We start from the raw sequence: 24611 nt of genomic DNA on the forward strand, positions 1-24611 counted from the left end.
TTGAGAGGGGAGGGTGTGAGAGCAGTTGTGCTATTTAGCTGTCCATCAGTGTGAAACCACAAAAGGAGGCTACTGTGAGTCATGTTTAGTGTTTGGACAAGGTTAGGAAGAGATGAGTGAGCAGATGATGAAATGGGCTGGTCTAGTTAATAAGAGACTGAAACTAATTACACCAGGAAATCTTTTTAATAAGGTATGGAATCTTAGTATACCTCTGAGGTTTTCTTGAGGTGAGTTCAGGATATGTAAACCCAAAGTAGCTTGAGTGGCAAGCTACCTATTGTTCTTAGTTACTTGTTCACCCCCTTTCCCCATTTGTTCACTAGCTTATTTTTCTTATTTCTTCTCTCCTTCCTCCCCTACCACCCAGCCCCATCCCCTCCCCAGCCTATTTTGCTGCTTTCCTTTTTTGGTAACCAGAGGCTGTTATTGCAAAGATGACAAAGGGAAATTCTTCTCTCTGTTGCAACTTGTTCTGTCAGTCTCTTGTAAGCTGCTGTTCCCACGTTTACCTTGCTGGGTTGGGTTTCTGAAGACAATTGTTTCATATCACCAAGTAGAAAGCACAGAAGGCAAATGTAGCTTAAGAGTGATTCCTGTGTTCTAAGTTAAATGTTAACCAGATTCAAACAAGTTCAAGAGCATTTCAAGCGAGGTTAATGTGTTGAGCTGGTGAACAAGAAAGAACTCAAGCAGAGAAGAATAGGCATGGGGATATTCTACTCAGAGGTACGTGGTCATTTTCTGCACAGTAACTGAAGCTATTGAGGCTGTGGATATATGTTGGTTTTACTTTGTTTCCTTCATGTCATCATGTACACGGGCTTAAAAATACGGCAATTCTTTTCCTTTGGAATACTGTTCTTTAGCTATTACAAATTGACAAAAGTGCCTTTTGTAGGAGTAAAGTAAGCACCACAACCAGTATAATTACTGTGGCTTTGTAGATAAAGTTTGCTTTTGCTCAACATTTTTTATTGTTTTGTGTTGAGATCAGAATGATTCTGAGCACTGTGTACGAATAACTAAGAACTCCAAGAGGATCCCTTAACTTCTGTTGAATACAGATAATAAAGCTGGTGCCCAAGGAAACATTATCTATGGAAGCTTTGGTTTAGAAATGTGATTTAAAAGAAATTTTTTAGCTCTTATGAGTTTTTCCCCACACTGTAATTCAGTTAGCACAACCATGGATTTCAACATAAGTGCTATGTAAGCATATTCATTATTTTATAAATTTTCCATTTGCACACTAAGGAACAAATGACGATTTCATTTCTTTTTTGACTGTGAATACAATGTGCTGCTTCTCTTTCTGGAGACAGCATTGTATATCCATTCCTTTAAAAGGTCACATGTTCATCCTGAAGGACACCCTTTTAATTTTAAGAAGCTATTCAATGAAAATATCTTTCAGTATTATAGGGAGCTTGAATCTGTGCATTCACACGCTAGTGGAATGAGTAGAATGCATCTTTTTTGTCTCTCTCCAGTTTGGCTACTCAGAGATAGTATTGTACTATCTCTGTATATATATACTATAAGAAACAGTCATCTAGTAGAATTAACACAATGTTTAGGGAATGTTCAAATGCTATCCATGTTTTCTGTGCTTTCTAGTTGATCATTTCATATGCATTGGTTTCTTGTCTTAAAGTGTTTTTAGTGAGATGTAGTTCTCTTGTTAAGATAGTTTATTTACAGCTGATAGAAATCTATAAAAGTGCAATTAAAGTGCAAGATTTATTTGCTGAGAAGTATGGAAGGGATACTAGTACATTCCCAAATACGATTTATATTTTCCCATTTAGTTTGTAGAAGGCCTTTGAATGAATTTTAGCACACAGGAAAAGGTTGTGGATTGATTCAGAATATCTTCATAAAATGAAGTGTTCCTTTTTTTCTAAGCAATTGCAAATGTCTGATATAACTTTGGCTGTCCCTTGCAGTTCTCAAAAGAGAAGGCAATTTCCACTTGAAATTCTTGTCCTAGCTTTACCTTTAGCCTCCTCCCTAGCAGCTGAATGCTTTGTCCTTTGTATTGTGCCTTGAAACTTTATCATAGTATCTCAGAATCGTTTGACTTGGAAGAGACCCTTAAAGTCCATTCAGTCCAACTCCTCTACAATGGGTAGGGACACCTACAGCTTGTTCAGGTTGCTCAAAGCCCCATCCAGCCTGATGGATGTCTCCAGTGATGGGACACCCACTACCTCTCTGGGCAATCTGTTCCAATGTCTCACCACCCTGATTTTAACAAACTTTTACCTCATGTTTGGCAGAACTTGCTGAACTGCTAGCTGTTTTTTTATTAGTACTTAAGCAAATCTAAACAAGGAATCACTGAAAGCAAGTAGGAAAATTTAGTGTGCAATTCATCTGGATCTGAGTAAACTACCAGGTAGCCATATGGACTATAACTGATACCAAAAACAATCAGTTCTGTAGAGGTGTTGCCCTTCTATCTATCAGCTAATGTTTTTTACTTTCACTTCATATCTGGTGATCTTGCACTGAGCGATTTTAACCATGAAAACTGTTGCCTAACCTGTGTCCCTATTAGTATATGTTTCGTGCAGAGTCATGCTGTTAGGTTCATGGTGTGCAGCATGTCTGCATGTTGTGTGGTTCTGCAGAAGTGTGAGGGAAGAGGTGAAGGGCTTTGCTGCTTTGGAAGAGGCACTCACTTCCTCTTTACCTAAGCTCAAGTTCTTGGTCTTGCTTTCCACTCTTCAGAGCCATTTTTCTCAGAGCTTGTGTTTGTACTGGGAGTAATGCTGCATCTTCTGTGCTCCACTGATGAGCAGGAGTAGATCTGTTCAGAGTTCTCTGGGGGTCATCAGACTGCTGGTAGGTGATGTGTAAGTGAGAGTTCACTCATCCATTTGCCTCCCGCATCTTTTTAGGTACTTATAAATGTTAATCAGATGTCCCACTCAGTCATCATTTCCCCGGACTGAACAGACCCATGTTACTCAGCCTTTCCTCATGAGGGAGATGCTCCAGGCCCTTTATCATCTTTGCAGCCCTCCACTAGATTTCTTCAAGGAGATCCCTACCTGTTTTGAACTGGCAAGCCCAGAAATGGGCACAGTACTTTAGATGTGACCTCACTAGGCCTGAGTAAATGGGGGGAATCACCTCCTTCCCCCTGCCGGATCTCTCTTTTTAATACACCCCAGGATACCTTTGGCTTTCTTGGCTCACAGGGGCACACTGCTGGCTCATGGCCAACCTGTTGTCCACCAGAACACCCAGGTTCTTCTCCACAGAGCTCAATATTAAATACTATTGTGATGTCCTGAGTACTACTGTGATCAAAACAATGTGCTCATAGTTGTTTGGTTTCCTTTGTTAAATATCCTGCTTGTACCTTTGCTCCTCCAGACCTCAAGTCCTGTTTGTCAATTTTGGATGTATATCGTATCTTAGAACTATGGCCTTTTCACATTTAATGCATTTTCTTTGATTAAAATAGATATTTTCTAGGATGCAAACCTGCAGAATAATAATGGGCCTTAAGAGAAGCCCACAAAACCTGTTTGTTTTGTGTGTGGTGTTTTTTTTGTTTTGTTTTGTTTTTTTGTTTTTTTTTTTGTTTTTTTGTTTTTTTTTTTTTTAATGAATGGAATGCATTAATTTGTGAGTCAGTTCTAAAAAAGACATCCCACTTCACTGAAAAGGTAATCATTTAAAAGTTACTTTAAGTACTTAAATTACCCATATATTAGCTGGTGAAATGGTTGGGAATTGCTTCCTTAAATTATCTGTGCTTGAGATGTTTGGTTAGAACTGCCAGTTTCAGAAGATAAAAGAGTGTGTGTGGCTCTTGCATGCCTGTCTCTGTGGATGACTGCAGTTCCAAGTAATGTACTCTGTTTGGGTGTAATAATTTATCATTATTCATGGTTCTAGAACAGGATTCAACAGTAGTGTAAGGTTTAGAAAAAGATTCTGTGGGTCAATGAAAATATCAGTCAAAAATGCCTCAGTGGCTGAGAAAGTAAAACTCTGAGGCAGTGTGGAAAGAAAAACACTACAGCGTGTCATCTGATGACGTTAGCTGCTGGCATAGCAAGAATCAGAGTAGAAAGGAGTAAGGTTGTGTAGCAAATGGCTGGGATTTGAGCCAGTATTCAACCAAGCAGCAAACCTCCTGCATCTTTAAAGGAACAGGGCTGTATTTAAAAGCAAGAGTAACAGTCTACTGACAGACTGCACTGGAGCTTCTTTTCTGTGGATGTGAAAGTGAAGGTGTAGTCCTAGACACAGACATAACTGAGAATGAGGTGGTTAGTCGAACAGATTAATTAAATGGCATAGATAGACAAGGTTCTTATGCCAGTAAGCCATTTAAAAGGGGGATTTCTCCTCTAAATCATTAAAACTGGTTTGTTTCTGAAAGAATGTGTAGCAAATGTCATAGGAATGGATTAAAAGAGTAGGGACAGATGACACAAGATTACACTGTTGCATGTGTTTGTAAATTCTTGTCTGATATAATGAAAACAAAACAAGAAGTGACACAAGGTCTGGCAAGCATGAAAGTACTTTCTCTATACTGGGAAATCATTTATCTAGTGCAGTTGTTCAGAAGACTTAGCAGCAATGATATTGGAAGCAAGCTTGTACTGTAGGCAAATGTTTGAAATAAAAATGTAAATAAGAGGAATCTCTTTTTATGTGGAAAAGGTGTAACAGCAGAAGAGGGTGAGTAGAGAGGACTCAGAGTTCAGAGATAGATCTTGTAGCACTTTTAGCTTCTGATACAGAGAATCAAAATGAAAACCTGCAGGTACCAACTGAAGAAATACACTATATTGGAAAGTGGCAAAGAACCTCAGTATTGAAGAGGATATAATGAAGTAACCTTTTCTCTTTATGACTGAAGAACTTCAAATGTTACAAGTTAGGCTGTTCTTTTCTGCCTGCTGGTGACTATAAGTGTATAGTCTCCTATTTCTCTCTACCTGTGCTTATTCTGACTTCTTACTGCTGAAGGGGAAGGAATAGCAGGTCAGAGGTGCTTGAACATAATGAGCAAAGATGTGAGCAGCAGTTTTCAAAAGCCAAGCAGGATCTGAGCTGTGGCCGTGCATGTACATATACTTTAGGTATGAGGTTTAACTTGAAGCCCAATAACAGAAATGTGGTGTTTTCTCTCCTTCCTCTCCTTCCTCTCCTTCCTCTCCTTCCTCTCCTTCCTCTCCTTCCTCTCCTTCCTCTCCTTCCTCTCCTTCCTCTCCTTCCTCTGCTTCCTCTCCTTCCTCTCCTTCCTCTCCTTCCTCTCCTTCCTCTCCTTCCTCTCCTTCCTCTCCTTCCTCTCCTTCCTCTCCTTCCTCTCCTTCCTCTCCTTCCTCTCCTTCCTCTCCTTCTTATTTTAATTTTAATTTTAATTTTAAAAAATACTTCTGACTCAACTTTCACCAGCTATGTGGTTTTGCTCTGTGAACTGATGAGTCAGGAGTTATACCTTTTGTTCAATCAGTGCCCATCTGAAGGGAAAGCTTTTGTAAGCTTGGCTAGGTGTGGGCTTGCCAGGGCTTGCTTGCTTTCTGTTCCAAGATGAACAGAAAATTTACCCTCTGCACGCGGTCCGTGTCAGACTTCTCACGCTGAGGGCTGCGAGCCACGTAGAAGTTGCGGGTGTATCTCTTACCGCCATCTTCTGGAAGACGCTTGGAATGGCAGCCTCTGTCGGGGCTGCATGGGAGGCTCTTGGGATGTGCAAGCAGAAAGTCAGGATGGACGGTACAGAGAAGTCAGTGGATGGTGTGTGCTGACAAACATTCTCTTCTCTCTTCAGCCCATTTGTCAGGCAGCTTATAATAACGATTTCAATGAAGTTCAGCTCCTTTTGGATAAAAACAGCAGCTACCTGAATATCCAGGACAGCTTTGGTGGAGATACCCCCTTAATCTGCGCATGCAAGCAGGGAAACAACAGAATAGCTAGCTATCTTCTTAAAAAGAATGCTGATGTCAACCTCAGAAACAAGGTAAGTGGTCACAGACTCAGCTTTTGCACTGGCTGCCCTTTTGAGTACATATTTGAGAACACTGGCAGTACTGCTAAACCTTAGTTTTGTTTGCATGGCATGTCTAAACCTGACATTGTAATTCAGTAAACTCTTATGTTTCTATTTATTTCCTCACCTATTTTCCTGACTTGAAAATGCACGTAACATGTAAGAAACATTGCCATTCTCAGTTTCTCTTTGTTTCCCATTTACTCGACACTGCATGTCATCCCCAGTCCCCAGTAGATTCTGCCTGCATCACCCTGCATTCATCCTGACCTCCAGCTTATATCTGTTCTTTCTTAGCCTTTCTTTTCTGTCTTTATCTTCATCCTGCAGTTAAAAGGAAGATCTGAAAGACAGCCTGCCTGTTCCTCCCATAAGGATCCCTGACAAAACTGAACCTGAGGGCTGAAGGGAGCAGCCTTCTGTCTGTTCTTCCTCTAATCCATATTTTTCTAAAATCTGCCTGCCTTCTAGAACAGCCACGAGTGGTTATTTTCCCTAGAGTGATAAGGAAGTGTGTTTATGCGCAGGTTCCCCAGAGATTACAAAGAAAAGGAGCCTGGAAAATGCATGTTCTGGCTTCACTGCTAATTTGTTCTTGTGGAATGATATTAAGTGTGATAAAGTGCTAGGAAAAATTACCTATATTTGTTAACTCTTGTATTATCTCAAACTCTAAGTCAATGGTTAGCAAGTTCTTAGACACTCATGTGCAATTTTATACTCTGGTGTCCAGCATTTTTTTTATTTTTTTTTCACAGAAAATGTGTATGAAGTCAGTGGAATGTTCACTTCTATCTGCTCTGTTTGATCCAGAACATTCTGTGTCACCTTGAAGTCCCTTTGAAATAGTTCAGTACTTTGCAGTAAGATCGTTCTTATTGCATTGACAGCCATTTCTTAGCCTTGCCTGGTTTTCTTAACTTGTTTTCTGCTTCACCTTCACAGGTGGGTGCAGAGCTTGACAGGTGTTCAGAACTGAGAATAGGAAGCAGAGGATTACACAGAAAGGCTTCTGAGCATTTTTTGGGTCATGACATAACACCATAACCTGATTTGTCAGACTCCAGTTTAATGAGTTGTAGGAAACTCATCTTCTTTAATGTGCAAGTTAACAGCTCTTCTCTTTTTCTTTGGTAGATACAATATTCAAAGATAGTTATACTAGGAGTCTGCTATGGGTGTTGCTAATTTGCTGTTTCACATCAGTGACATCGGCTCTTCTATGTCTGTGCTTCAGTAATCAAAACCTCTGTGAGGAGCAGAAGGGATTCTTCCTGCTGATTTAACTTGCTGAGTCAGGGTAGACTTCCACTCTGCCTTCTTTGTCTCAACAGTTAAGTCTGCAGCCATATCCATGAAATCCATTGGATCTCCCATTGTTCTTGCATGTGGATCCTATTTTCCCTGAGTCTGTATGAGTCAAATGTGCACCCACTTGAAGGAAGCATACTGCACGTGCCTGTTTCTACTTGAAAATCAGAGAACTACTTCTAGTTGATAACCTAAAAAAAAAAGTGTGTGAAATACAGAAAGGATCTAGTATTGGCAATACTATACTAATATAATCAGAGAAGTGATTTTGATACTAATCAGAGTTCTTCTATTTTATGTTTAGAAACACCGCACTTGTCTGCATTATGCTGTCAGAAAACGGTTTACCTTCCTTGATTATGTGCTCATCATAATCCTCATGCCGGTTTTACTTATTGGATATCTTCTCATGGTGAGTCTGGATGAAAGTAAAAAAGGCCCTACACATTTACTTCTCCTCTATCACCTTTCTTATGGTGATATTTCAGGCCATGAATCTGCACAGAACGTGGGCTGCTCTTTTTGAAGCAAATACTGATGGAGAGCAACAGAAGAAGCAGTTTTCACTATGAGCGTAGCTGGTGAAGGGGCAGGATTGTGTCACTGCATCACTCTGGTATTTGCAGAAGTCTGACACTTCTTATTCAGAGAAAACAATATGTAACCAACATCTTCTTAACAGCGTATACAGGTGAAGCGTCTCACTGTGTAAATTTACACTTCCACTAAACAGATCTCAAAGACGAAACAGAATGAAAACCTGGTCAAGATGTTGCTTTGGGCTGGAGTCGATGTTAATGCTACAGACTATGTAAGTGGATTTATATAAATGTAATTGTGGCTTGTATGCATGCTGTATTAGTAAAAGCAGACTTCAGACTTCTAGCTATACAATCCGGCTTTTGGAGTAGGATCAGAGACTGAACTGATATAATAGGAAGATTTAGTTTTCATCCTTGACACTTCAGCAATATTTATGTAATGTACTCAGAAATAATTCTCCACTGACAGCTTTTTCATCAAACAATAGATTTTTCCTCAAACTTGTTTTTCTTAGCTTCAGCAGTTGTTCCAAACAGCATCTAAAACCTAGCATGACGTTGTTAGATGTGTGTTTTTCTCAGACCATTGTAAGTGATTATCAGCTTCTTGACTGCTGTGATGTATACTCCTGGAGTTCAGTTTCACTGGGTTTTTAATTTTATCAAGACCTTTTCAACCAAAGTCATTTTAAAAGCAAATCCAGGCCAGCTGAGTTGAAATACTGAGATATTAAATGTTAATCACATAGATATTCTGGTGATGATATAGGTTCTGAATTTATCACCATTAGGCTAAGGTTGACCTCTGGGCAAAAGTCATGCCTTAGCACTTGGTCTTTTCTTGGTCTTTAGAGTATACTGGTCTGCCATGTGTAGTGTTTGTGTTGACTATTTTGCTTGGGTGTGCCAAAGAACTCCAATGCACAAAAGGGGGTACTACAATTTTAATAGCAACCAAATTCTAAAATACATAAGTCTGAGAAAATAATATAAATTAAGAAATATTTATTGAGCTAGAGATCACAGAATCCCTTGAAGTAAGTGTAGAACTACCGGCTTCCTGCTAAAGGTATCAGACTTGGTTTTAGCAACTGCATCCTAGAAGAGGTTTTTTTTTCCTGTTGTGATTATGACAAGTGCTTTACTGTGTTGTGCATTGGAACATGAGATTATATATTTTATTCATCCAATTGTTAGGGGGAAAATTATAAGATATAAAGGGATTTTGCTAGCACTACTTACCTAATTTCTGTTAAAGAAGGAATAAAACTAAAATCCATCTGCTACTCTTTCCCTTCAGTATGGTAGCACAGCCCTTCACTACGCTTGTGAAATGAGAAATCAGGCAGTCATTCCTCTACTGCTTGAAGCTCATGCAGATGTTTCTGTGAAGAATCAGGTAAGAAGGTGGAGCTTATAACTGGATATCCTTATCAGGACAGTGAATCAATATGTTGTAGGCCTTAGATGGTGTGTAGCAATTTAAAAAAGAAACAGTGCACAGCTTCCTGGCAGCAGATTTTTTTGCTGTGGGGCTTAAAGTAATATTTGCCCCATTTCCTTTATTGGCAACAGGAACTTTAAGTCCAGGTACTTCACACTGGATTTCTACCATCAGCAACAGTGTACACATTCACAAGATTGGCAAAACTGCTGAACTCAGAGCTATGCTACAGTTGTTCCTAAGATGCAGGATGCAGAGAAGTGCTAAGAGCCCTCCAAGGAGCTCTGTGTAGACATCATTCTTCTGAAATGGGCTAAGTCAAGCTTCTGCTGTCCTTCAAGGAGCTCAAATACTGTCACAAGAAATATCCAGGAGTATCTATTATTGTTCAGTTTAGACAAATGAAGTTCTGACTGTGTTGTTCTTGAAGTTAGCTCTTAACTCTGTGATGTCTTTGGACATTATCCCCAGGGAATGGTGGATCGGCTGTTGCTACTGGAGAAGAGGCAAGGGTACTACCCTTTACTTCAGTAAGAGTTCTGTTGGACCCAGCGTATCCTGAAATCTTTCCTTTAGATCAGGGATGTGACAGTGAAATTCATGCAGAACACCGAGGACGGCAGTTCAGGAAACTTGTTTGTATTTGACTTATATTTATCATATTCTGATGTACTTCATCTGTTTCTTTCAGGATGGGGAGACTCCTTTAGATATTGCAAGAAGACTACATTTCAGCAACATTGAAAGCATGTTAAGGAAAACTTCCTAATGCTTGGTGGGACTTCATCAAGGACTGTTGAAAGCGCAGAAAATCACTCCATCAGGCAATACATTCTATATAGCAGCAAGAGTCCTGCAGGGGTCTGCAGACTGATAATTGACCCAAATTGATGTGGGCTTTGACTATTTTGTATGAGACTTGTGAGTACCCTCAGGACTGTGTGGACTGAAAGGAGTTCATTTGCTTTTACTAAGCTGTGAATGAGTACAATTGCATTCAAAATATTGCTCTTCCCATCTGCTCCTCCAATTTTACTGCTTGATTTGCTCAGATAAGACTTGTGGAAACCAAAGCACCACACGTGATGATAAGCAGCCAATGAAGAAATAAAATATTTTTTATAGTCTGTGTAACAGCTTCCTTAGGGGATACAGCTGAACAGTATACCACAGCAGCATATACAAGGTCAGGCACCTACTCTCTAAGTATTTCTTTTCCTACCATGGGAATGACTATTCAAATAGATTGCTCTGCTTAGCACTTCTTCCTTCTTTTCTACAAATTTCCCACACCTTAATTCTCAAGATATTGCTACAAGAGAAAGATTATCTTCTGTTTTACATAAAAGAAGCATCAAGAGATTGAATTATTGGAGTCTAGAAACAAAGAGAGTTTCCAAGTTCCTTTAATGAATTAATAAATAACAATGAAAATCTGTTTGAAGCAAGTCTTTTGACTACTTTTCCAATATTAAAAAAAATTAATAAAATTTAAAAAATAAAACAGTGAAATGCTGTAATGATGGAGCCAGATATATTATTCTCAAGGAAATGGACAGGATAGTATGCTTGTAAGAGTGGTGCACACAGCAGAGAGTGCACATACCAAAATAATAATAATAAATTCATGAATCTTTTATTGTGTAAGTAAAGATAGTAGAAAACCAGAAGTGGTAAGTAATTTGTTAGCTTGGCCTGCCACTCTGTGGTTTAATAATGCACTTATAAATGAAAGTCTGCTTTCAAACACTGCTGTGTCCTATTTCCTTGGTCTAATGGATCTTTGTCTCTCTCAGTAGTTTTGGCCATTCTGTGTAAGCTGCCATAAGTTTGGAAGATAGGTGCTATGATCAGCACTGCTAATGGCTGCTAGACGAGGTGCATGGACCACATTACAGTACGTTTTCTGTACTGCAGCAAATCTGGCATATATTTCTGTGTACCTAGCTTATTGGATACTAACTCCAACTGCAGGCAGTCTTGGCTGAGCATATAGTCAGGCTTTAGATCCCTCCCAGAATCACCCCAGGAAACAAAGCTACCTGTCTGAGCCTGCACAGATGACCACTTTGTGTGTAACCTGAGGACAGGTACTCAACCAGATCAACATATATGTCAGTAGAAGTGAAGTGCTTGCACAGATGGCATAGGTTGAAGATAATGTCCCTTTCAGCTAATGGATTGGAAGGGAGAATAGTTGAATGCTTTCACATATTTCAGAAATACCATGAACAAATTTTGGCCAAGACACAAAATTACGTAAAATTCAAAGTCAATAGCACAGTGCTTTCAACCACTTAATTGCATATGTTAAGATTACTACATGAGGTGACAACTGTATTGGTTGGAGTGTGGCTTGATGTATCTGCATCCTCTTATTCCTCATCTACAACCCATGGTCATTGTAGCTGAGGGTTTACAGTGCATGAACAAATCTTTGGATGATGTATGGTCAAGGAGGGCAGGAGAATAATCGGATAAGTCCAAAAAACAAGGCTGAGATTGTCTTTTGAAATTGAATTTCTTGGTATTTGGAAATAACTGATTGCCTGCCTATACGAGAGAATATATCATTTAGGCTTAGGAAAATCAGTCTTGTGTAAGTAAGAGCTGTCCAAATAAAGTTATCCTTGAAGAATGTGACCTAATGTATTTGTGTTTTCAGTTTTTATTCCCATATACTTTAATTTTCCTAGGAAGATACCAGTCACAGTAACATCACAGAGAACCTCTAACTATGTAGAAAGCAAGAAATAAGCAAGTGCAGATAAACACCTGTACTAGAATTCTTTACTCTTGTCTCTGTGTTTATCTGTTCCTCAGGTATCATTCTTTTTGTGAAATAAAAATGTTGGAGATTTGAATGGATCAACACTTTGCATGTGGTTTCAAAGGTATTTTATTAGCAGTTCAATGATTTTCATATACATTTTCTCAGCTGCATCAAGGCCCCAAATAAAATCAAGATGTCCCCAGTCAGAAAAATGCTTATGATAAGAGAGATGAGTAACCCGAGAAAGCAGCTTTGCCATGTCTTTGGGATCTGCAAATTTGTCTTGTCCACCGCTCCAAATGGCAATGGGTGTGCTTATCTTCTCTATCTCGTATGCAGGAGGAGTAGACTGCAAGAAAGGGAGGACATCTGAGTGAATGCTGTTATATCAGAAGCTGTGTTTAGAAAAAGGATTCTGTGCAGAGGTTTATTTCTCTTCTGCACTCACTACACGAAAAGAGTAGGGATCAAGTCTGCTCTCTTAATGCATATTTCCCTAGCTCCAGTCCCTACATATCATGGAAGGGAATGATTCATCCTATTCTTAGACTCTTTCTGCAGTGAGTGGCTATGAGTTGTCCTGAAATTTGACATCTGCTTATTCTGATCATGTGTATGGATGTAGAAAGAGCAGTGAATCCATTTACCATGAAAAGACCGTGGAGCTTACCCATGCGCATATTTAGGGAATCTCTTTAATGTTTTGCTGGGGCAAGAAGTGCATCTTAATTGTTATATTTTTGTCTTAATTGTTATATTTAGGAATGAAGTAGCAATATTATAATTTGGCTATTTGTAATTTTGTGTATAGGCAGAACTTTGCTGCTTTTCAACTGATGTCTTTGCAGCTTTTCAATCTGTACAAAGCAACCTGATGTAGTACAGAACATCAGGCTCGAAGTTAATTAAAAGTGAAATGACTGTCAACCATATGGAGGTCACATATGGAGGCTCTTCCCTAATTGAAAGGCAGGCCTTGAGGATTTTTGGGAGCTTCATACTCATACAGTCCTAGAACTTAGCCATGGATCTTGGTCAATTGAGTATGGCTGGTAAGTCAGCATGTCAATGAATACATCCCTGCATCAGTAGGGAAAGAAAAATGAAGTTTTGTTAACTGTCTGCAAGAAACTGTCTATGCTTTGTCTGTGAATGATAAACTTTTTATATTAGTTAGGTTTAGGTTCAGGTGAAACTTTATCTCACAACACCTTAGACGTTTCGTAGCAGCTGATGTCATGTGTGCTGAAGTGCTGAGTTCTTAGTTTTGCCAAAACCCAAGAAGAAGTTCTCAGGAAAACGATATTGCCTTACCTGGTTGTATTTCTTCATATTTTCCTTCCAGCCATAGTCATAAGCCTGGAATTTGTCTGCATGGAACACCTGTGGATATTGTAACAAGGACAGATAAAATGAAAGCGTTAAGAGACAGAGCAGAGCGCTGGTGGTATTTTTCTTCCCTGTGATTGAACACAAGGATCAGACTCCTCCTGGCCCTTCCTCCAGTTGCAAGCTTTCCTGGGATGGGCCATAGGATGGCATGAGTGGCTTTGTCACCTTTACCCTTGCAAACATTACGTCCTGTTCTCCAGCTGTCACCATTGGGATGGTTTGTTTTTCAAATTTGGTTGGAGTCACTTCAGTTAGTTGTGACGTGGGGCTGTGTCCAGTTCTCACACTGGGAAGAGGACCTGTCTAGAACCTGTCAGGGCTATTATTAGTTGTGTGGTGTAATCAGTGGTATCTCCTCACATCACACCTCACAACAACACATCATTTGTGGGTCAGTGGGGTCTGATCTGCTCACAGTAATGGTGACCTTTCCAGACACACTGTTATTCCTACCAGAGTTCAGCTTCCACAGGTGGATTGTAATTAGTTTGTCACTTAGCAGTAGCCCTCTTGAATCTGTTTTGTTATAAAAAGGAATTCAATTGAGTCTGTCCTACTGGAAAGGTGAGTGCCCTTTTAAAATTCAGACCTGATTAGTAATTTGGTTATTGAGTGGTTTTAGAGAATGAAAGGTGAGAGGCCATTATGGAGCTCTTCCTCAGTTGTTCCCACACGGGCTGAGTTGAAGGTCTGAGTAATTGAGGATGCTATAGAAATCTGCTACCTTGCTTCCATTTGCCAAATCTGGTTGCTGATGGTCTGGATGCTGGAGATTTGAACTCTTTATGTAGTGCTGGCCAAAACAGTCACAGTGCTGTGCACGTGCAGGGCTGTGCTTCTGAGCTGGCACTCTCTTGCCATGTTCTGGTTCAAACTCAGGTCTGAGAGTAGGATGCCAGCTGAAAAGGCTGTTCTCCACTTTCCCATTGTCCCAGCAGAAGCCTGTGTGTGGCTGACTGGGCTCTGGGGGATGATCCAGGCTGCAGTTAACCCTCCGGGAGAGAGCTGAAACCTGGATCATATCTTTGTTCTGGCTCACCCCTGCATAGTCAGGTTTCCACTGTCTTCCTACTGCCTGCCAAGTGCCCAGGCTGTGCTTGAGTGCTCTTCTGCAGCTTTCAAGGCAAAAACAAAGCTGGAGGCAGGAAGCCACTGGAGCCCAACTGCAGAGAGGCCTGATGTGCCCTGGGGAAATCTCTTTGCCTGATACCAAAGGCTCAGTTAGGGTAATGGTGTGGGAAGCAGTGCTCCTGCAGTGGCATCTGCTTAGGGTGTTATTTGAGAAGATATGGTGGGAATTTCCCAGAACCGCTGCCTCTGGAGTTCCCCATGGCCTGTCAGCTGCATAAAAAGCTGTAGTGAGTGCTTATATTTCAGTATGCAGTTATACCTGATGCCAATGTATTATATTCTGTACTGATGTTCCAGCTGGGGAGTGTCCTACGTATACATCTATTCGACTCTGGAGAGAAAGCAAAAATGTTATAAAGGCAGGGATCCAATGCTGAGCAACACAATGCTGTCTTATAGCTCTGTTTTAATAGGATAATCTTCAAATATCAAACAGAAAAGTGGAAGGCAGATATAGGACTAGGTTGTTAACAGCGTGGATCTGTACACAGATTTTTCTTCAGAAAGCAACTTATATTGAGGATGTAATACAGTACCACTGTGGAATCCTATGGTCCTCAGAAGCAGAAAAAAACCTTCCTGTTATTTCGGAGTAGCATCCTTGCTTAACCTCCACCCATGCGTAAGTCTTTTGAAGACTCAGTTTCTCCTTATTTTTTTCCAGGTGCTAAAGAAGTAATCTTATAAATCACAGGCTGACTTTTCATCTGCTTGTGTTTATTGTTTTCTTAAAGGGATGTTTTATTTCCATCCCCTCTGTTTCTTTTTCAGACTTACCTTGCCCTGAGGAGAACATTAATGACTTAATCCAAGTCAAGTACTTGTCTCTAGAAATCTCATAGTGTTGCACTCCTCAGGCACAGGGCAAGGAATTTCTGTAGCTCTCTGTGCTGCGAATTAAACTGTTGGGCCCATTTCTGAAAATAGCAAAAATGGGACTTTGTGTAGTTCTTTGAGACTGAGATCTGGCTCAAGCAGTCTAAAATTTGGAAAGAGAAGCAGAACTTTTCCAGTTTTTTAATTATTGTTCAAAGGACCATAGTGTCTGCATGCTAAGAAATAACACTGAAGTCTGATTCCATCATCCATTGGCTCTTTTTAAAGAGCATGTGTATATGACCGACCTCTGGTTGTCCCCAAAAGAGGACATACCTAGAGATGTATGCAATATTGCTGCAGACTAAATTCAGCCTTTTCTTTCTGAGACATAGTATGTCTGTTTGTTGGTCTCATCGTCAACTCTAGTCCTCGTCCACACAGTGTCCTGTATTCTCTCTGCTGAGAACTATGTTGTGTTTTATTTACATTAACGTTTATGACAAAAGGTTAAGGACGTAGTGCAAAATATAATTTCCAAAATCACTTTAATTTTACTTTGAGTAGGTGTTTTTGCATATACTTACTGTGTTCAGATTTTGTATGTTGCCCCCAGCTATATAACAGAGTATTTTGCCACAAAATCTATCACTGCTTGTACAGAACTGCGTCACGGGTCCTTGCATAAATCCAATCTGGTGCATGGTTCCTTTCCAGCCAAATGCTAACTGAGGGAAGGGAAAAGTGCAACAATTCTTTTTTTTCTGTTACAAGAGCATTTTATGCAGGAAAATGTTGGTAATAGCCTAGTCTCCCAACTCTGTATTCAAAGATTTCTGAAACAGTTTGCCCTCCTACTGCCCATTGAAGTGTTATTTTCCCAATGGTTCACCACGAGCCATTCCTGCTCTTTTTACTCTCTTCAGTCCTGGAGGAAACCACCCTTTGGTTTCTAATGTTGTGGCCACAGTGCTGACTAATTTCTCAAGTCTGAGGTTGTTATAGCTATTATTGCAGATCTGTTTTACTTCCTCCTATACAAGGCCAGCAAAACACTAGTTTATGGCAACGATAAGAGAATTTCATACTTCAGTGTACCTGCTGCAAACCCCAGTTTTCTCTTCTCCTGTGTTTCCCCCACCCCAGAGTTTCAGAAGAGAATTTTCAAAAGCATATATTTTATCCCAAGCTCAGTATCAGCATCTTGTCCCTTTGAAAGCTGTTTCTCTAGACTGTGCAGCCTGGACCCTGAGATGGTAAGCCAGGCCTTGTGCCTTGTGGGGGGAAGAAAGACATACCCTGAGTGCAGCTTCAGGAAGTTTTGTTATCTTCATCAAAGGGCCTTTAGCATATGTGCAAGTGGTTACTGGGCCCAGAGCAAAGAATACTTTCACCCTTTTAGCCAGCTCAGGATATGTAGAAAATGCTATGAAGCCTGCAAACGTAGAAGAGCCAATCTGAGTTAGTGAAAACATCTTCAACGGGCAAAAATAAACAAGTATGAAGTAGGTAGCAAATGAGAAGTGAGACAAGATTTGTAACCCATTTCCTGTTGTCCGTGTTTATCTGCGCTGCATCTTCTAGGTAAGGCAAGTGTTAATGCTAAATCCTGAAATGAATTTTATCTGGGAGTCAGAGTTCATCCTGAACTTCACAGAATGTCTAAACTTTGCCTTTATCAGAACAGTTTTCACAAGTATGTGGCAGAGAGTTTTAGGTGACAAGATCAGATTCCCTCTAATGTTCATAAAACTCCCTATTAAAAAAAATGAAAATTTCAGATTATAGCGTTTAAATGACCGTAGGTGTTTATGCATCCATGGAACAGTAGAATAATAAACTGAATACTGGAGCTTTGAGTATTTTCAACTGATTGTTTACATCAGAGGCATCTGTATGATTAGTTAGCTTTGTTTTGAGAATCTTTTAATACTCTTATGAGAGGATAAGAAAGGAAAGATCTAGACCTATGATAGTATATGATTTTCCCACATTTTCATCTCTTCTCTTTTTTTCCAAATAGTTTTCCCTAATGAGTGATTTGTTGTTCATTTTCAATCAACATCCATTTATGAACCTTGCACATAAGCTATAAACAATAGAAACTTCTAGCTGATGCTGAAAAAAAAAGTTGCACTCAAAAGCCATAAATTTGGTTAATGCTAAAGGTTGGCTCAAGGAGAAAATATATAATTAATGCTTTTTAGATCCTAATTTTCAGCCTCTGGCAATGTATCTTTAAATGGTAATGTGGCCAGTGACTATTTAAAGCATATTTCATGAATGTTTATAAGATAGGTATTAAGTCATACAACTTGGTAATGCTAAGATTCTTCTTCCTTGTCTTATTTGAAATTGTGTATTTTATATGCATTTTTTTCTTATTAGTTTTTCTTTACAGTTCATAAGGAAAATAATTGTATATCTTAACACAAAAGATGAACTTAATTAAAATTCCAGGTGCAGAGAATTTAAGAAATATGCCCAGTGTATCTGGAGTACACACTAAGGAACGGCTTTTAAGTCTCTAATTGTTTAAAAAGTTGGAGTACATTTCTAACTCCTGTTAGATTTCTTTGTTTATAATGGCAACCAAAGCTGTTTTTAAAAAAGTCTCATATTTTGCACTCTAATCTCAGAAGGCATTTCTCCACAAACAAAGAAAAGAGCAGTCAATGGGGAGATCCACCTCCTGATCAGCTGGGAACACAGGTGATGGTGAACCGTAAGTGTCCTGAGCTTACCTGATGCAGTGCCTTCAGAGTGACCAATATAGTACACATTCTTTTGTCCAGTTTTATTCATGATGAAGTACAGCTCTGCTGGAATATCATATTTACCCATTTCATCAAAGCTACAGAGGAGAAACAAACAAATCTGGCAGGCAGTTGAGTTATCATAATGTGAATTACTGAATGTCAGTTTCATTCACTGCACTGAGCAGGATCCACTCAAAGACAAGAAAGGCACAGAAGGACACATCTGTACTGACAGGTTGCTTGATGCCTTGGGGTGTCAACAGAGAAGGTGCAAAACTGTCATATGTGGCCCTTGGGAAAGTGAATTTAATCAGGGCTTTCACTAGCAAGGGTTACAAAATACATTTCTTTTGGTTGACTTCAGCTGTGAGAGATCAGGGATCTCCAGATGAGGCTGCTCAACCTGTTTCAGCTGAGCTTATTGATCTCCTTTCCTTAGTGCTGCCTCCCTTTTCCTCAGCATCCCCTTTCATTTACCAGTGTCTGAAATCTTTTCCTCAGCCAGTGTTCCCAACCATGAGTTCCAGTGGTCATCCTTCTTTGTCTGGCTTTTTAACTCTTCTTGGACTATGTAGACCGTTTTCTGATGCTAAGCAAAAATCCCATCAGGATGAAGCTATCTAGTACCCTTGGGACCTTCTATCCTGAGTAATTTCCCCTGCCCATGATACCTGAATTGCCAGAACTCTTTCTGGGAGGGCTTAAGGGTCTTGTGTTTTAAAGACCAGGTGTTTCCTCGACTGTTTCCCAACCAGACGTCAAAGCCAGCATCTGCAAGGAGGAATCCCAGGCTGTTGTTGGGCAGATTAGAAATCCAGTGGGTGGCATCTCCTAGAAAAGCATGCTGTAGGAAGACTGCAGGCTTTTGTCCTGGAAAAGATTAAAATATTCTTATATTGGAGCAGTGGTTAATATTAATTTGAGTGCAGAGTTTAGTTTGTGAGAGATTTTAAGTCTTTCCTTTAAGAAGCTTCCATAAGAATTATGCATAGATACTGGGCTGAGAAACCTGAAGGGTTTGTACCATGCAAGCAGTTTAACCATTTCATGTCAGGACTGGCAAAAAAAATAAAAAATAAAAAAAAATGATGAGGTGGCCAGTTCCCCATCTACTTTTGCTCTGGACAGTCAAGGTACAAGTTGAAACCATCTACCTACAGATGAAAAATACTGAAGGCAGAACAGCTTGTGGAAGAGAGGATTGCCAATCTAAGTTTGATCAGCCTTATCTTGAGGATGGTGAGGCTGGTCCAGATCTCCAAGGAAGGTATTCAAAACAAATTATAGAATAATTTTAAGGAGTAATATATGAAGTAGCAAAATCCAGGGAATCTTGAATTCCAAGTTGAATTTTTTAATGCTATTCAGATGAAATGCATTTGGTCTTCCATGATAACCTAATTTCTTATCACCTTTAAGAAATCTGTCTTTCAGAAAAATGAGAATTCTTACTGATGTGCCTAACTAGTTGGCAAGCCTCTGTTTGCTACTTTAAGTCTATATTAGAATGTTAATGGTAAATCTCTCTAAAACCCTCTTCTCAACACATGTGACAGGGAAAAACTGGAATGTAACAAAGTTGGAAAAGTCTGAAATTACAGAGACATTGAATGTGAGGATTCTGATGGTTTCAGAATTCCTTGCTAGCTGCTTTTGCTGAGATGGAAAAGCATGGAACATGGCATTGCACACGCAAGTGTGAAAGATGGGGGCACCCAAGTAGGAGTTGGATCCCAGACCTTCCTTATGTATGCCACACCTGTATTATGCATGTTCCTCCCACTGGGAATTCTGAAAACACCAAGTATGTATCCATCCTTCGTGGTAACTTCGTACTCCTCACATGGGTATCCATGATACCTGATCATTTCACTCTGTGGGAAGCCAAAGGAGAGCTTAGTAACATGGAAACCATCCCATTCTGAAGCAGAGGAAGGCAGGCAGGTAGCTCTTGGCTGCACTCAGCATTCAGTGCATTGCAAATCTTGAAAGCTTTCATCTCCTCACTAGACACATGTCTAAAAATAAAGGTAACAAATCAATTGCATGTTTGTAAAGTGTGATGACTGGGGAAAGGAGTTTGAAAAGTCAGGTTTCCTTGTATTCAGGTACTGTCTCCTCAAGGGAGACTACCTAAACTCTCACAGCAAGTCCAAGGGAGATCATCTGTCGTGTTGTGCCAGGCTGATACAGATGGTACTTTTCTAAAGAGTAATAACATGCACCAGTATCGGTATACGACTATGCCAAAAAATGTTGTCTGTAGTATAATGAGTCCTTTCCTGCCAAAGTATGGTTAGGTAAGCCATGTAAGCCTACTACAAATTCACAGTACTTGAAGTACTTAGTGTTGTGAGAACCTGCTGGTTGAAGGAAGGGTTCAACCTCCCTTGCAGAATCACAGAATCACACAGAATGGCCAGGGTTGGAAGGGACCTCAAGGATCATCAATCTCCAACCCCCCTGCTACATGCAGGGCCATCAACCTCCCCATTTAATGCTAGACCAGGCTGCCCGGGGCCCCATCCAACCTAGCCTTGAACACCTCCAGGGACAGGGCATCCACAACCTCTCTGGGCAGCCTGTTCCAGCGCCTCACCACTCTCTCTGTAAAGAATTTCCCCGATGTCCAACCTAAATCTTCCCTCCCTCAACTTAAAACCATTTCCCCTCATCCTGCAGTTGTCAACCCTTTCAAAGAGTTGATTCCTCTCCCCTCTGTAGGCTCCCTGTAGGTATTGAAAGGCTGCAATGAGATCATCCCGCAGCCTTCTTTTTTCCAGGCTAAACAAGCCCAGCTCCCTCAGCCTGTCTTCATAAGGGAGGTGCTCCAGTCCCCTGATCATCTTAGTCGCCCTCCTCTGGACCCTCTCCAACAGCTCCCTGTCTTTCTTGTACTGGGGGCTCCACACTTGGACGCAGTACTCCAGATGGGGCCTCACAAGAGCAGAGTAGAGGGGGACAATCACCTCCCTGTCCCTGCTGGCCACCCCTCTTTTGATGGAGCCCAGAACTTGCCACTGTACTGAGCGTAGAATCATAAAATCATTGATCACTAAGATCATCTAGTCCAATCATCAACTCATCGCCACCATGCCCACTAACCCTGTCCCTCAGTGTCACATCTACACATTTCTATTTAGTCACCCACCTCCAGGACAGTGATTCCACCATCCCCCTGGGCAGTTGTTCTAGTGCATCACCGTTCTTTCTAAGAACAATTTTTTCCTAATATCCAACCTGAATCGCCCTTGGCACAACTAGAGGACATTATCTCCTCTCCTATCGCTATTACTTGGGAGAAGAGGCTGACCCCTACCTCGCCATAGCCGTTGTAGAGATAAAATCTCCCCATATCCTCCTCATCTCCAGACAACAATCCCATTTTCCTCAGCTGCTCCCCATAACACCTGTGCTTCATACCCTTCACAGTTTTGTTGCCCTTCTCAGGACACACTCCAAGGCCTCAGCAGCTTTCATGTAGTGAGAGGTCCCAAACTGAATGCACTACTTGAGATGTGGCCTCATTAGTGCCCAGTACATGGGGATAATCACCTCTCTGCTCTGCTGGCTGTGCTATTTCCGATACAAACCAGGATGCCATTGGCCTTGGCTGTCTGAGAACACTGCTGGCTCATGTTCAACTGGCTGTCAACTAACACCCCCAGTTCAATTTTTCCTGTGTGCAGCTTTAGCTGGAGACATCAAGGTGTGTTGGGAGAGGTGACTGTGCAAGCAAGAGTCACAGTAATAAGCCATGTGTTTGTCACGTATCTGTTAGGGTTCACCCTAAATACAGGCAGAGAAATCCTATTGTTCAGGCTGAAATTGCATATTGTGTGCACTACCCACAGTAGTCACACTGTGGGTATGTCACACACTGGAGTGTGACACACCCCAGCTGTTGCTGAGGTTAAAATTCAGTGGCCTGGATCTTCAAGCTCTCCAGCAGCTTCTGGGGAGTTGCTGGGCCTTTGAGCCAAGAGCAGGAGCAGGCACACTTTATTCCAGTGCTGTGTCAGTGTTCTGGTGCAGTGCACACAAATCATGTCTGTCCCCACTGCATTCGGAGATGGCCCTCACTGCAGTCCTGAATCTAATGCAGTGGCTTTGGGAAAGGCAGGTTGGGAAAGTGGGCAATAGGGAGGGGGCCCTTCTTTAGGACTTTAACATGGCCTGTTTGAGATAGTACAGTGGGGTAGTGGGGCTGTGAAAGACATGTTAAGAAGGTATGCAGAGAAAATGAGGCAACTTACAACGTTCATGAGGTCTTCAGGGTTGCGTTGCTTCCTGTGCAGCCCTTCCTCTGATTTCAGAGCATGGAGTGCTGTGAATCCTGCTGAAAAGGCAACGGCTTGGGAACACAGTAGCACAAGGAGACACCACATGTTGGGTCTGTGTGAAAGAACAGATGCAGTATGCTTGCTTTAGGAAGAGAGAGCTGTGACTTCATGGAAGTCCTGCATATGGAGTTGCTTGACTCATCCATTTACCATAACAACAGTATTCTTCACTAGCCCATTTCTGCCACTTCATCCAAGAGCCTTCTCTGCTAACTTCCTTTTTTTTCCCTCATTTTTTCTGCTGCTAGTTCAGAGTTTCTGTCTCCCAAACTGATGGCTGTTACCACTGAGAAACCATGGAAGTATTCATTTTTAGAGCAGTTTGCAATGGAAACTGACAGTGTTTTGCCAGGGGTCTCTATCCTTTCTCTCTCAGAAGCAGCTGTCGTTGAAAATCTTGTCTTGGTTGTGGGGAGGTGACACCTTGCTCTTTGCAGGCTGGACTCCATGGCAGCTATTCTGAATGGAAATTGGAGAGTGCAGTCTGTCTAGAAACAGTTTAGGCTGATGCCTCCTACAGTAGATATACTTCTAGGCTTTAGTCTTTGTTTTCCCCAAACCCAATTGATGACTGTAGAACATTTCCCTCTGTGAGCCTCCCTGGACTTTTTGTCAGCATACAAATTTTATTTCCAACATTCCCTAGAAGAGGGAAGAGCATACCATGTGTCATAGAAAGCTACTGGTTAGGGGACTGTGAGTGGAATCTGTTTGGATAGCAAAAGAAATACTTGTGAAAACTTGTTGTGTTCAGTGCTTCTTGCCTACAAAAGAGCTGTAAATAAGTGGGATAGGAATTTTCTTTCCAATGTGAAGAAATTTACAAAAAGGATTCATCCATGTAGCTCATGATTGGACTTACATTTCTGGAAAAGCTTCAATATATCTAATTATGATTGTGTGCTGTGTCTGCCAGTGTGAGGGGAGAATAAGGGCTGAAAAAGATAAGTAGCAGTCATTCTGCAAGTGGATAACAATCTTAAAGATCAGATTTAATACCTAAAGTTCAACAATAGGATCTCTGGGACAAAAGTGATGAGTAATGCAATACAATGTTTCAGCTCATGGAGGTTTCTTGTAAGACTGACGCACTAGTGGTGACTGGGGACATCATGGCTCTTGTAGGCTTGGTTTCCTCAGAACAGGGCATGCTTCTGTCACTGTGGATGTTTAACTTTGTTCACCGTTCTGTCAATCCTGTTATTATCTTTCGATGTCACTGATGAACTTCTGCTAAATGCAACACTGAGCCTCTGAAGTAATAGGGTTCCCAGTTACTCCTGAGGGGAAGGACTATGCAGGGGATTTGTTCCAGCTGTGACATATTCTACAATGAGCTGAGCAGTCAGCACAAGTGACCTAGCCAGCTAACCAGCATTCATACAGCTCCAAGACAGCCACAGTATGTGTGCTTGGTCATCAGGATTCATGAGGGAATTTCGTAGCAGACCCATCTGCATTAGGAATAAATCAGGCTTGGGTAACAAGTCTTTCTGAGACCAGAGATTTTTGCACTCCAAATCTCCTATGAAAAATGTAGTTCTGGCTTTTTCTGATCTTCAATTTAACCTTCAAATTTTACTGAACAAACTTAACAAACCTCCTGAGTCATCAGACAACTGCAATGAAGCAGAGTTTGGAAACACCCAAAACTTTAAACTTGGCATCAAAACAAATACCATTCAGTTCTGTTTGTATATTGAATACTTCTTAATTTTTGTTGTCCAAACAGGAAGACTCCCAGCTACACAATGAGTCAACACAATACTCCTTTCTGCTTTCTGTTGTTTTTGTCCCAGTGGGAGAAAAATGCAGCTCTCTGTCTCTGCACGTGGAATCTCACTTGGGAAGAAAATACTTTGCTAATGTCTCTGCGTGCTTTCAAATCTCTCGCAAGTCATACTGGGGCAATAGAGAGGCTAAATCACTCCTCTTGTTAGGGCAATTTTTTCTCAAAGCACTCAATTATCACATAGGTTAGCTGGCATGCCTCACAGACTTCCAGGTATTCACCTTTTGAATCAGATGCAGCAGGCTAAGCAACATCAGTCTTAGCAGGCCAGTGCTCCAGT

At 40.9% G+C, this 24611-nt stretch overlaps 2 protein-coding genes across 3 annotated transcripts in view; one reads left to right on the forward strand and one right to left on the reverse strand.

The window, feature by feature from the left end:
• Window positions 1-24611, reverse strand: part of LOC128077823 (lysosomal acid lipase/cholesteryl ester hydrolase-like) — a 44895-nt gene that overhangs the window by 19641 nt on the left and 643 nt on the right. Inside the window, exons 2-10 of one of the 2 annotated variants that reach the window (XM_052677381.1) lie at window positions 22453-22591; window positions 19956-20070; window positions 18868-19066; window positions 18182-18291; window positions 16736-16872; window positions 16025-16165; window positions 14881-14952; window positions 13413-13481; window positions 12209-12447 (exon numbers count right to left, since the gene is read on the reverse strand). In XM_052677381.1, the coding sequence (XP_052533341.1) occupies window positions 12214-12447; window positions 13413-13481; window positions 14881-14952; window positions 16025-16165; window positions 16736-16872; window positions 18182-18291; window positions 18868-19066; window positions 19956-20070; window positions 22453-22584 (1209 nt within the window). In that variant the 5' untranslated portion in view covers window positions 22585-22591 and the 3' untranslated portion in view covers window positions 12209-12213. Of the gene's footprint in view, window positions 1-12208; window positions 12448-13412; window positions 13482-14880; window positions 14953-16024; window positions 16166-16731; window positions 16873-18181; window positions 18292-18867; window positions 19067-19955; window positions 20071-22452; window positions 22592-24611 lie in introns of those variants that run through there. The other variant, XM_052677382.1, reaches the window with a different exon arrangement.
• ANKRD22 (ankyrin repeat domain 22) lies at window positions 542-11973 on the forward strand. Its single transcript, XM_052677383.1, has 6 exons — window positions 542-729; window positions 5807-5998; window positions 7644-7751; window positions 8073-8150; window positions 9182-9280; window positions 10017-11973. Exons 1-6 carry the CDS (start codon window positions 709-711, stop codon window positions 10092-10094), a joined length of 576 nt encoding a protein of 191 aa, XP_052533343.1. The 5' UTR covers window positions 542-708; the 3' UTR covers window positions 10095-11973.

The sequence above is a fragment of the Tympanuchus pallidicinctus genome, unplaced genomic scaffold (genome assembly GCF_026119805.1).
Source record: "Tympanuchus pallidicinctus isolate F22 unplaced genomic scaffold, pur_lepc_1.0 scaffold16, whole genome shotgun sequence".
Taxonomy (NCBI): Eukaryota; Metazoa; Chordata; class Aves; order Galliformes; family Phasianidae; genus Tympanuchus; species Tympanuchus pallidicinctus.